Here is a 14,314-nt window from a genome sequence, read left to right on the forward strand (position 1 = left end):
GAAAAGCAGAAAGTTTTTGTTAAACGGGTTTTTGGCACTCGTAATGCTACGGTGTACTCACCTAGGTAGGCGTGCGGCGAGAGCGCCATGCTGCTCTGCACGGAATGTGGCGGCGATTGATTGGAGTAGGGCGGACTCAGCCCCTGCTCGTGGTTGCCCATATTGCCAGGGCCGTTGTGACCGAGATTGCCGGGACCGCCACCACCTCCACCGCCGCAAAGCGAGTTCATGCTTTGCTGGTTGTTGGCCTTCTGGCTGATCATTTCCTGATGAAAGGGCGAACCACGCGAGTACACATAATTCTCCATTTTAATTAAATCCATATTATTTTGCTGTTGCTGCTGCTGTTGTTGCACCAAACTTTGCATTGTCTGCGCATTCTGTAACGAAAAGGTGAACTTTTAGTTTTTTCTTGCTAGCGTTTTGCGAATTTACACTACTCACTTTTATGCAGTCTTCATAACTGGGTGGTTGTTTCGCGCCGTTGCTGTTGCCCAGCAGATCGTTGTGGTGATGTGTTGGCGCCGCCATCGCGTTCGAGTACAGGGACGACGTGTCGTATGGGCTCGGTTGGCTTGTTAGGCCCGACAGTGGTGGCGAGTCCACTGCACTGAGACCGGCATCCAGCAGTTGCTGTTGATCCACTCCCTCCAGCCCCTGGCCGTGCGCTGTCAGTCCACCACCCAAGCCATTCAGCAGTTGTGCTGCCGTAAGGCCGTTTTGTCCGCCCTTTTTTGACACCGAGCCCCCTGTCCCCTTTTTTGAGCCCGGTTTGCGTCGCAGACTGCCGCCGCCGTCGAGCAAATTGTCCGGGCTGCCCTCCAATAGCTTTGCCTTTTTCGCCGCTTTCGATTTTGTTGTTTGTGCTGGCTGTTTTGACGATGAAATGACAGTGGGCTGTGAGATGATTTGCGCTTGACTGCCTGGTGGCGGTGAACCGATCATTGTCTGTGGCGTCATGGCCATCATTTGTGGCGAACGCGGCACATGTTCGTCCAAAAGTATAACGATGTCGTGGTGTAAACGCTCGGATGCAACATCACGTGGCAAACGATCCATGTGATCGGTGATCTCGCGATTGGCAAAGTTATCCAGCAACGCTTTGCAGGCCTCATATGAGCCTTCACGTGCCGCCAGAAAGAGTGGTGTTTCATCTTTGTCGTCCTGTGCGTCGCGATTGGCATGGTGCATAAGCAGTATATTCACAGCTTCGGTATTATTGACAGCGGCTGCCCAGTGCAGCGCTGTCTTGCCCGAGTTATCAGCAGCATTTATGTCCGCATCGGCCGTGATTAAGTCCTCAACCATACCCTCGATGGCTAAGCGTGCGGCGAGTATCAGCGGCGTGGTGCCATCATGCATGCGTGCGTTCAAGTTGGTGGCGCGATTCCGCAATAATATTTGGAAGACGCCCATTGCATCGGCAGCCACAGCGGCATGTAGTGGTGTACGTCCAGTATTATCTTGACAATTGGCGTCAGCGCCAGCATCCAGTAAACGTTTAGCAGCGTCAGCGCGCGCATAACGTGCAGCCAAATGTAGAGAGGTCTCACCCGTTTTGTCCATCGTGGCGTTGAGCTCAGCGCCCTGTGCCAACAAATCGGAAATCACTTGCGCCGTTTGATCGTCAGAGTTCTCTATGTCCTCACCGGAATCCAAACCGCCACCGCGCACGGCCGCCACCATAAGTGGTGTCATGCCACATGGTCCACGCACATCCACATCGTGTTTGCCATCTTGATGTGCCGGCGGTGTCATAATGGAAGAACGTACATCAGCTACCTCCAGATGCGCTTGCGACCAGACGCGTGGATCAGCTTCCTCATAATCGGTTACCATTGTATGATCGCTAGCATAACCGCCATGCTCGTTGCGCATGCGTTTTTGTGGTGGCAGTTCGGATTCGTCGTCCGACCATTGTGGCGCGTGACCCATATGACCAGAATTCATGTTGACATCGTTGCTCATGCAGGCGATCGAGGGATTCTTATTCAAATTACGCATCTCCTGCCCAGTGTCACGTCGACGACGTTGATGATTCACAGCTGTGGCGGTGGTGGTACGGAAATTTTCTGGGAACCAGGTAATGCCATGAGCACGCTTACGTTGCGTAGTCACCAACACGCCAAGGAATGCGAACACTACAATACTGATGCCGATAAGCACATATTTGACGTTACTCGGACGTTCCTCAACATCTTCGCCGGGATTCTGTACGCCACGCACGCTATAGATTTGGAACTTTGGTGAGAGCGTGTACTTGGCAGCAGAAGCTGCTAGGAATTCAGCTGCTTCGGCGGCGCGGTTGAAACAATCTATGCACTTGCGATTATCGATTTCCAGATAGATTTGTATGCCAGTTTGGTCGTTACGCTCTGTTGAGATTATGCGGTGCTTGCGCCCGAACTCCGAATTCTCCAAGTCGGTCAAGTGCGATGTGCCCTTCCAGGTGAAGATCATATCATTGCCCATCGAGTCCTTTTTGACGCGTACCGTAGTGCGCAATACATGACCCATCTCACGTAAGAATTCGACTTGTTTCTCATGGAAAGTTTTGACATCCATCAACATTACCACCGAGATGGCGCCATCCGCTAGATTCGGTTGCTCGAGATTATTTTCACAATCCAGACCATCCCAGTTGCACTCGGCATTGTTGCAGCCATAATCGCAGTGTCCGTCAGCGTAGTGTTTCTGGCAGTAAGCTTCATAAGTGGGATTGCAAGGTTGTAGTTTCTTGGCACAGTCGCGACCATCGAAGAGGCAAGCCGCATTATTACACTCCTCATTACAATGCCCGTCCATGAAGACGAGCCAACATTCGATTTTGGCACTGCAATTTACCCACGGATTGATGCCCAGCGAACAGTCGTTGCCATCGAAGTTGCAAGCGTAGGTGTTGCACTCTTGGTCACATTTATGATTTCCTTTCTTTTGTTCACAACCACGCTTGATGCACATTTCACGTTGGTACTCCAAGTCTTTCGTGTATTTGTTAAGTGGACCGCGGCTAGTATCCGAAGCCCAGCCGGGGTAGTTAGCATCATAAATTTCACAACGTTTGCCTGGCCATTTGCTGGGACAGAAACACACAAAATCGCCGAGTAAGTTCTCACATGCAGCGCCCTGTAGACACGGATTCGAAGCGCACTCATCCAAAGTGTCGATTTCGCACTGCACACCTTCGGTGCCGGGCGGACACTCGCAACGATAGCCACGTATCATGTCCACCACACAGTTACCGGCTTGACAGGGGTTCGAATCGCAATCATTGCCAGAGAATTCGCAATTCTTGCCGTAGAAGCCAACCTGACAGACACAGTGATGTCCCGACTGCTTCGTTGAGCAAATGCCGCCATTTTGACATGGCGAGTTGGCGCAAAAGTCGACTTTAATTTCGCAATGACGTCCCATATAACCAGGTTTGCAGTTGCAATGATAGTTGTTCACCAGCTGTACACAGTCCAAAGTACCCGCATTGGAGCAGGGATTTGAAAGACACTCATTGATGTCACCCTCGCAACGAGAGCCCACAAAACCAGCCGGACATGCGCACTCAAAACCACCAACACGATCAATACAGGTGCCGTTGTTATGGCAGGCACCTGGTACGCAATCCTCCTGATTAATTTCGCATATGATACCCAATGTGCCCGGTGGACAAGAGCAGCTGAAGGATTGTACCAAATCGTGGCAAGTGCCGCCATTCTGACATGGATTGGGAGAGCAGTCATCGATATTCAACTCACAGTTCTGTCCTTGGAACCCCTTTGGACAAATGCATTTGTACTCGCCCACACGATCCAAGCAAGTGCCACCGTTTTGACACGGTTGTGACTCACACTCGTTGATATCCGTTTGACAGTAACTGCCTGTGTAGCCTTGTTTGCAGAGACACAAATGCATATTGCCCATCTCTTTGCAAGTTCCGTTGTTGCACAGCTGTTTCAGACCCACTTGCTTACGCATAGCCGCCACTTCGCAGGAAACCATCTCCACATCACAAAGTTTGCCCGTCCATCCGGCGTCACACTTGCAATTATATTGGTTTTTGATCTGTGAGCAAGTGGCCCCATTCTCACAGGGCGACTGAGAGCACCAGTCTATATATTCCGTACACTGTTTGCCCGTGTAACCATGTGGGCAATGGCATGTGTACTCATCACCACTCTCATGACACGTGGCGCCATTCTGACAGGGCTGCGAGTCGCACTTATTGATCTTATACTGACAATTGGAGCCGGTGAAAACGGGTAAACATGAGCAGTTGTAGCTGTTAATGCCGTCAATACACGTGCCGCCATTCATGCAGGAACTTTCTGTACAATCCTCATCGTTCGTTTGACAATTGATGCCCGAGAAGCCGAGCGGACATGTACAGGTATAGGAGTTTACATACTGCCGACACGTAGCACCATTCTGACAGGGTAAACTCAAGCATTCATTAATGTCGGTTTCGCAATGTTTGCCGTCGAAACCATCGACGCAGAGGCATGTGTAGTCGCCTATGCCATCCAAGCAAGTGCCGCCATTCTGACAGGGGAAAGAAGCACAATCGTCGGTATTGATGGCACAGTCACGGCCTTCATAACCCTTCGCGCAGAGGCACTTATAAGTACCAGGCACATTTAAGCAGGTCGCACCATTCCGACAGGGCGACGAGAGCGCACATTCATCGATATCCTCATCACAATAACGTCCAGTATAGCCAAGCTTACAGGTGCAAGAGAAATCCAGAAAGTTGGGCGAAGGTGTGCATTTGGCGTCGTTACGACAGCGGTGCGTCGAACAAGGATCCATTTTGGACTCGCAATCCCTACCAGTGAACGGTACTTTACAAACGCACTTGTAGCCATTCACCAAATCAATACAAGAACCGCCATTTACACACGGATTAATCAAACAGTCGTCAATATTTGTTTCACAACGATATCCCGTATAGCCGGGCATACACTGACATTGGAAGGAGTTGAGTTGGTCAATACAGATGCCGCCATGTTGGCATGGATTAGAACTGCACTCATCGATATCAATCTCACAGCGCTTGCCACCATAACCGGGTGGGCAATGGCAGATGAACTCGTTAATGCCATCCTCACAACGACCGCCATTGATGCACGGGTTCGAAGCACACTCGTCCACATCACTCAGACAGCGCGCATCATAGAAGCCGCGTGGACATTCGCATTTATAGCCGTTAACCATGTCCATGCATACGCCATTATTGGCGCAAGGATTCGAGGCGCACTCATTGATGTTAATCTCACAATGGAGTCCAGTAAATCCCTTCACACATTCGCAGGTGTATTTATTGATGCCGTCAATACAGGTGGCACCATTGTTGCATGGATTGCTGTGGCACTCATTCACATTGATTTCACAGTTCTTGCCCGATGTGCCCGGCAGACACTTACAGAGGTACGAACCGACACGATCGATACAATGTCCACCAAACTGACAAGGATTGGACTCACATTCGTTGATTTGCGTTTGGCAAAGGTAACCGGTGAAGCCTGGATCGCAGACGCACTTGAACGAGTTATCACCATCGATACACTTACCACGATGACAGGGATTCGAATCACAATCATTGATGTTAATCTGACAAGATGTGCCCGTATAACCAGGCGGACACTCACACGTATAACCGGCTATGGAATCATGACATATACCATTATTACGGCACGGTTGCGACTGACAGTCATCTATATTGATTTGACAACGTGTGCCCGCAAACCCGAGCGCACAGGAACATTTAAACCCGTTAATCATGTCATGGCAGGTGGCACCGTTCAAGCAGGGGTTCGATTGGCATTCATCAATATCGATTTCGCACTGTGTGCCAGCAAAACCCGGCATACATACGCAACGGAAAGTGCCGGGATCATCCAAACAACTACCCTCATTCTGACAAGGATGTGATTCGCACTCGTTTATATTCGTCTCACAACGTGGACCCGTAAAACCCTGCGAGCAATTACATCTAAACGAGCCGGGTGTATTCACACAGATACCGTTATGTTCACAAGGTGAACCCTGATCGCACTCATCAATATCCTCCGAACAATCCACACCCTTATAACCGGTGGCGCAGGAGCACGTGTAAGAACCATTTATGGGGCTAGTGTCACATATGGCATCCTTATGGCACGGATTCGACGTACAGGCATCATCCAAGTGGCACAGCAGACCCGTCTTGCCGGGTGTGCAACGGCAATAGAAAGAACCCACACCATCTATACAAGTGGCGCCGTAGAAACAGGCGGCTGCCACACAATCGTCCACATTATCGCTGCAATCTCTACCCTCCCAGCCGTTCACGCATATGCAGGAATAGTTGCCGTGTGTATTGGTGCAAGTTGCGCCATTCTGACACACCGAAGGTCTACGAGCGTTACATGGGTTTGAAGAGAGCAAAAATAGAGAACAGTTATTGAGTATTCAATCAAGAAAACTATATTAAAAACTGATAAACTGCGACTCGTGGTAATTGGGTATTAAAAAAAATAATAATAAATAAAATAAAAATAAAACAAAAATAACATTAAAAGTTGGGGCCGCGAGTTTTAGTGAAAGAAAAAGTGGTAGTTTTTGAGTTCTCAAAAAGAAAATGGGTTCAAGGAAAAACTCGTACTCACCTCATCGCGCACTCATCCACATCTTCTTCACACAGTTCGCCGGTAAAATTTGGCGGGCAGGTACAACGGTATGTATTAATGCCATCTATGCAAGTACCGCCGTTCTGGCATAAATTCCCGGGACAGTCATCGATATTTTCTTCGCAATGCTTGCCACGGAAGCCTGAAAAAGTAAGAAGAGATTTCATGCTATTTATTGAGTGCGTATTAATTTATGGGATTAAAAAGGGGTAAATATAGTCAACATAATAGAGTTACCACGTGACATATAACAATAAAAATTATTCCAGAGTTGTAATAATTGTGGATATATTCCCAGTAGAAGGTTTTGATATGGGAAAAGACGAAATCGAAATAACATAATCCGCAAACAAAACTACGAGCTCGTGGAGCAGTTTTTTGTTGATCAACTAATAATGCTTAAGTCTGCGGGAAGATTGTTCGGTAGTGTTATTTTAACAAGGGAGTGCTTAGTTCTTCGCTCTCGACGAACAAAAACCAAACTCTACAATTCACTCATTATACCCGTTCTGCTGTATGGTGCAGAGGCAAGGACAATGACAACATCTGATGAGTCGACGTTACGAGTTTTCGAGAGAAATGTTCTGCGAAAGATTTATGGTCCTCTGCGTATTGGAACGGCCAGTATTGCATTCGATGGAACGATAGGCTTTATGAGATATACGACGACATTGACATAGTTCAGGGAATTAAAGGACAGAGGCTACGCTGGCTAGGTCATGTCATCCGAATGGATGAAAGCACTCCAGCTCTGAAAGTGTTCGACGCAGTACCCGCCAGGGGAAGCAGATGAAGAGAAGACCTTCGATCCGCTGAAAAGACCAGGTGGAGAAGGACCTGGCTTCGCTTGGAACCTCCAATTGGTGCCAAACAGCAAAAAGTAAGACGAAGTGCTCGGTTCTCTGGATTTTAAGTTCCAGAACGTCTTTCATTATAAATGAGCTAACAGTCACCCTAGAGGGAACTTCTCTTTCTGAGTTCTAATAATGATGAGTCTTTTCTGTAATGATTTTAGGTTGGGCGCTGCAGATTTTTGTTGACTCATGGGGTTTCAAGAGGATTATTGATCATGAGAGATACCGCCACTCCAATAATAGAGATAGTGTTAAGTTTCGGGGGGTTTTGGAGAAATGACGGAACAGCTGTTAAAGTTACCATTAAGAACAATTAGTGGAAGCTTCGATTTGGAATTAAACAGAATGGGAAAATTGTTTAAACTTGCAACAACAATAAAGGATCATTGGGCCTTATGAAAGCGTGATTAAAAGCGGGTATCCCATGCAAATATCTGAATAATCTTCCCTGCAAATGTCTAGTTAAATGAAATGTATGAAATGCCACCAAAAGATTTTGCATCCATACATAATTATAAATAACGGTAAAATCCAAAAGGCATCCACCCAAGAATGCATGCAAATTACGAGCTCCAGGTCAATAGCGGTCCAACAGTTCTCACGCCTTCACAATGGACAAACACAACATATTTTCGCAAAAATTTATTGACCTCAATCCACTCGGACTAAACGCACACAAGTTACAACTTATTATGGTCCCCAAGTGGGCTGCAGTACTCCCAAAAAAAGTAAGCGCATATGTTTGTATGTGTGTGTGTCTGTGTGCAAAGAGCACTGCATCACTTCCAAAGGCATAATTTGTTTAACACATAAAAAGGTAAATCATTTCAGTTAGTCAAAGTCAATCATTATCGAAGTTTTGCACACAAAGCGTCATTAAGCATTATTAGCCAGCGCGCAGCGAAGCAAAAAATATGAGAGAATCAAGCAAAAAATAAAAGAGCCTCAAACAAAGCAACGGTAATAATAAAAGAATTGGTGCACACAAATATGCGCCCAAAAAAAAAAAAAACCGAAATGAAATAAAAGTTGCACGCAAAAAATCCTGTTTTTGCTGCCCACAAGCATTAGCCGTGCAACAATGCGCGATGCCCCCGCGCGCCACGCCAGCTCGCTGCATGCAGCTTGTTAGCCAAATTTGAGGCATTACTCATGCTTATGCAAATTAATGCCAAAGTCCACACCGCAGTTGTTGGCTGTCGCGTCGCATTGTGGCAATCGAGCGAACACGCTTACAAGACGGCCGAGCGCAATAGACAGCGCGCCAATGTGAGCGCCTCAGCACACCCCTCAGCTAAGCAACGGTGCAGTGGCAGCGCCTATGCGCCAAGCGAACGCCAAAAATGCGCAGCAAAATGTGACTTGGGAGAAAATTGTGGATTTTGGTCAAAATGCAACACGCACACACACACACACTTATATGTCTTTGGGGTACGAAATGAGTGTTAGCGTTTAAATATGCCGCTGAACGTGGCGCATTGCTTTTTTGTACAACAACACCTAGGCAGATTGGCATATTATTGGGGCGATATTGTCAGGCGAGTGTCCAGTGTGTTTAAGCTTTGCGCTGAATCATAGCCAAGCTGCGCTACCAAAGCATCATACATACATACATACATATTTACATAAATCTATATGTAGATATGGTATGTAAGTACATATAGACACATTCTCGCGCTGGGCTTGGTGCTAACCGATTCCCAGCAAAGCTATGCAAAGCGCCGATGGGCCTGGTGAAAAGCGAAACGAAAACAACAGATAAATAAATTAAAAGCACCGCTTGCACCTTATGCCTCCGTCGCCCTTGAGAACCAAATCTGGCTGGACTTCAAATCACGTTGTTGTTGCTGTTGCTGTTTCGCTCTTGTAGCACACGCATAAATCTCGGAAAGTGCAGCTGTGTTACACATGGCTACAACGAGCAGCAGGGGCTCACACAAACACATACAGCCAGCAAGTGTATAAATGAATAGAGTCACAACGATCTTTGCTTGCGAGAATATCGATGCGCAAAGGAATGAAAACAAATAAAGCACGAAGTTGCTAATAAAATAGGCGTACAAGCCAGAGAACTTAAAACATGGCATGGCAAGCAATGGAACTGGACTGCCATGCAGCAAAAGACTTGCTCACAAACAATAAAAGTAAGCGTGGACCTCAACTAAGGTTAAAAGAAAATAAGAGAAAAATAAATATGAAATTGCGAGTACACACGAACAGCCGTGGAATACCAACATCTTCCACGCTAGCATATTTCCATGCTCAGAGCAAATGTTGTTTATAAGACAGGTAGGTAGGCAACGCTTTGTTGTAAAGACCGGCTTTTGTAGCGTTAAGTTGAACCGAGGCAAGTGAGAGAGCGACCACCAAACAATGCATTTGCTCAAATAATGCTATCAACAACGAATGCTCGTTCGAGACTCGAACGCTACGCGAGCGGCGCTGAGTAGATCGCAAGCCAGCGCGCTCTGACCGCGCACACCAAGCGAAATAAATATGTATACATGCTCTCCAAAAACGCTAACACAGCATAAAAACATATCTACAACATAAAAAAGACATGTGCAGACGAAACAAGAAATGTCTGTCTGCAAAGTAATAGCGAAAAGTAACGACAAGAAGCCGAAAATAAAAGACAGACTCGTTGTAAACAATAAAACAATACGTCGTCTTCGTAGCTCAACCGAAAGCGAGCAGAAAGCGCATAGTAAAAACATAAACAATCCGTATGAAAACGTCGTAAAAGAATGTAAAAGAAAATATGTATAAGCTAAAGTAAATAAAGAAAATAAAGCAAAGCAAGCAGTAAAATAAAAAACAAGTCGTTGGCAGCAACAAGCGCATGTAACGAGTCACAGCAGACGACGGACGATGGTACGCCCGAAGCCGGGCACGAACGGTAAACGAACGACTTTGAATGTTCTTTCCCACGGTCTCATATCTTGCATGCTTTGTATGCTTGCTTTGTTGCTGGTTTGGCTGGTTCGTTGTTGCTTCGCCTGCTTGGCATGTCTCCGCCGCTGCTGTTGCCTCACATCACTCCACTTTTCGCTGTACGTTTCTAAATATGTATGTATGTATGTGAAAATGGGTGTAGTTGTGAGTGCATGTGTATTTATGAACGAATCTTGGGCATAATTTGGGCTTTTTTCAGATCCGATTTCGTTGAAGCTAATAGCTGAAAGTTGGTGAACTATTTTATACAGGTGAAGCACAAAAGTTGGTCCTAACTTTCGGGAGACTTATCAAACTCAAAGAAAGAGAGTCGAAAGATTGTAACTTTTAAAAATTAAACTCGAAAAAACTTAAAAATTCAATGACAAGTCAGGTTTTAGCTTTTAGAATGGGTAAATGACACAGGTAACCATAAAAACGACGGATGTGAGGCCACGATAATTGGTAGAATAATATGATTTTGTATACGTTTGGAAAATATTAAGGTTAAGGTATTGGATTTTTGAGGTTATGTAGGATTTTTAACCAAACTTTTATTGAAACTTCGGTAACTAGCAATTTAATGCGGACGGTAAGTAAATAAATCTGTCAACTGGACTCAAAGAGGAACTCCCGTTTTTTCTTCGAACTCAGAAACCCAGTGGCGTAGCTACAACTTCGGGCGCCCGGGGCCAAGGATGTTCTGCCGCCCCCTCTTTATCTACCTACCTACAAGTTTCATGAGGTAGTTCGAACAAAAGTGAATTTTTACACAATATCTTCGATATTAAGTATATAAAATTTAGGAACTAGAAGCCACTCAAATTCTGAAGTTCCAAAATTCTCACAATACGGTTTTTGAGGAAATTGATAGTAAATTTACAAGACATCTTATTTGTTGAAGTATTTTTCTGAATATTAAAAAGCAGCGAAAATCGTTTTGCCGCCCCCAAGACGTTGCGCCCGGGGCGACGGCCCCCTTCGGCCCCCCTTAGCTACGCCACTGCAGAAACCGAAGACTCCCTATTTTGAGTGGAAATTTTTGAAACTACGGTTTCTTTTCCGAACTCAGAAACTGAAGACTACCTATTTTGAGTAAACATTTTTGGATAATATTACTGGAAGGCATCCCTTTCAATATTGTATACTTAACTATATATTCACTATATAACAATATACAAGCAAATCACTAATATCTGCTAGTCGGTCTTGTCCCAACTTCATCGTCTCGTCCCCACTACCAACAAAGCCGTTGTTCTACAATCTCAAACGCCTGACATGACTCCACAACAAATATAACCATGCATACATACAAATATATCCATACATACTTATGTATTTGTATCTAGATAAATAATTCGTCGTTTCATTTGCTCGCTCGGCTGATTGCCGACTATTTATGCGTACACAAACACGATCATTACCTAAGTTGCCCGATAATATTCGTAAGTTGCGCTTTATTTTAGCTTCGTTTCAACTTCGGCTGAAGACAGTGCCAAGCGAAGCACCAAACACATACACTATTCCCGACCGACTGAATACAACAGCATACCTACATACATACATACATATGTACATCGGCTTGCAGCAGCAATCAGCTGGTGTTGTTGGGTAGCAAGCTCACCATCATCATCATCAACCAACGACCACACCACTAAACCACTTTTCTTCGTCAGCGCCTTAAAGACAGCAAATGTAGATTTGTATGTATGTATGCTTGCACCACCAAGGGTCGTCTGTGCACTCTTTAAGACTTTCCATAAAGAGCTAGAGTTTAATAAAATTAGTGTTGGTATGTTGATATGTTCTTTATGCGTCACTCTTGACACTGTCAGATTGCTTATTATTGTTGTTGTTGCCATTGAAGCATAAACGCTTAAGAATCATAAACATATACAAGACGTTTAGTAATGCAAGTAATAGCAGCAACAACAATAATAGCAGCAGCAATAACCATGCATAACAAAAGGTGCATGACACTGAACTGTTGATCGTTCGGTTCGGTTCGGTTCGGTGTCTCTGCCACTAAAAGTTAACTGAACTGGACCAGGCCAAAAGGGTGTGAACCTTGTTCTGTTCATAAAATTGATTTCATATTGCGCTTACCGATACACAAATCCGCATATGTGTGTGTGAGTACAAGTATATTTATTATTCTTCGTGGTTAAAAGAAAAAATAAATATTGCTCTGCTTTTGTTTAAGATTTTATATCGGTTATATTAACCGGTAGAGGGGTCAGCAATACTGCAAAACTCAGATTTTTAATTCATGGAAAATAATCGTTTTAGTTTAGTATATACTTTACAAGACTATAGAACTAACTTTATATATTTCATAGTTAGATTTGACCTGAAACAAAAACAAAAAAACAAGAAAAATTTTTAACTTCGGCAGACGATGCGGCTGAAGCTATAATACTCTTCACAGCTGCATTTTATAGAGCATAAACTGAGTGTAAAAGATCTTTATCCTGGTTTTGAACGGTCAATTTGTTTGGAAGCTATATACTCTAAGACTCTGTTTTGTCTCAAAATGTTCGGAAAGTAAAATGTGACCTTTTGCGTTAATAAATGCCAAATTCAGTGAAGGTATCTGGTCAAATAAAAAGTTTGTCATGCGAGGACTTAATTTTGATCACTCAGTTTGTATGGCAACTATAACATATAGTGGTCCGATAGCAGTGTTTTCAACGAATAAGTAGGTTTTTGGGAAAAACGAATCTCAAAAATTGAGGGACTAGTTCGCGTATACGCGAACAGGGATCAATTCAGCTCGTCACGTTGATTCTGTATATATGTATATAGTACATAAAACTTTATAGGTTCTCCGAAATTTCCTTCTGGGTTTTACAAACTTAATATCTATACTCTGTAAATTTGAATTGTGAAATAATCGGTCCATAGTATATGACACGCGAATCATTGAAAACGATGGCCAGGAACTTTCCCAAGGTAGTCGTCGAGATAGACCTGTTTCGAAGCCGGAGGTATATTTTCGATTTAAAAAACCTGTATTCAGGTTTCTAAAAATCATATTCAGAACCCAATAATTTCTTGTACAGTAAATATTACCATTTTCAAACTTCAACAGAATTACCTATTATTAATTTTTTTCAATACTCTCTAACTACCCTGTTCTCTTAATTCTTGTTTCTGTTAGTTTTTGCAACTAATAACACTTGCGACTCATCAAGTTCAGCTGCGAAATCTTCGAGAAATCCGCTGTTCACCAATTTAAGCGCTACTCTTGGCATTTGTTAAAGGCTTTCAAGTCCAATCCATGACGCATACCAGCAATCAGAATCATCAGAATATCTTTAAATCCTAATGGTATCGATTATTTACATTAATCTCACCCAAACAGCATTCTTATCAACTTTAGTTGTAGACTTAAATAAGGCTATCTTTATCTGCGATAAATTAAGTTAAATACGAGAAAAGTCCATTTCAATTTTGATTACGAATTTACGAGCATCATTAAGTGCAACACGATGTGTGAGCATAAAAGAGCGGCCCGTTATTGAATGTTGCAGCGTTCAAACGAGCGAGTGTTCGGAAACGAAACGCATTGAGTATGCCTTTAATGCGAGTGAAACTTAGCAGGCAGCAAATTATATGCACGAAAGCTCGCTGGGTTCGGCGAGCTCAGCAGACAATCGATTCGAAGCTCCTACGGCTTAAAGTGTTGATTCCTTTTTGTGCTTTTTCTGCTACAAAATTCTAATGAACATTTGTGTGCTTGTGTGTTGCTTATTATTTTTGTTGTTGGTAGCAAATTCGGCTGCCTATGTTGACGGTCTGTGCTCGCCTAATTCGGTGCATTTGCCATTTTTGAATTACGATTTTATTTTTTTTGTCATACATACA

General features: G+C 44.3%; 1 protein-coding gene across 1 annotated transcript in view; it reads right to left on the minus strand.

Annotated features, from left to right (window-relative positions):
* The window catches only part of LOC120773568 (neurogenic locus Notch protein), a 166,065-nt gene that overhangs the window by 2,129 nt on the left and 149,622 nt on the right, over positions 1-14,314 (minus strand). Inside the window, exons 6-8 of the mRNA XM_040102538.1 lie at positions 6,639-6,801; positions 445-6,385; positions 62-380 (exon numbers count right to left, since the gene is read on the minus strand). Of these exons, the coding sequence (XP_039958472.1) occupies positions 62-380; positions 445-6,385; positions 6,639-6,801 (6,423 nt within the window). The remainder of the gene's footprint in view (positions 1-61; positions 381-444; positions 6,386-6,638; positions 6,802-14,314) is intronic.

The sequence above is a fragment of the Bactrocera tryoni genome, chromosome 4, assembly GCF_016617805.1.
Source record: "Bactrocera tryoni isolate S06 chromosome 4, CSIRO_BtryS06_freeze2, whole genome shotgun sequence".
In the NCBI taxonomy this organism is placed as follows: domain Eukaryota; kingdom Metazoa; phylum Arthropoda; class Insecta; order Diptera; family Tephritidae; genus Bactrocera; species Bactrocera tryoni.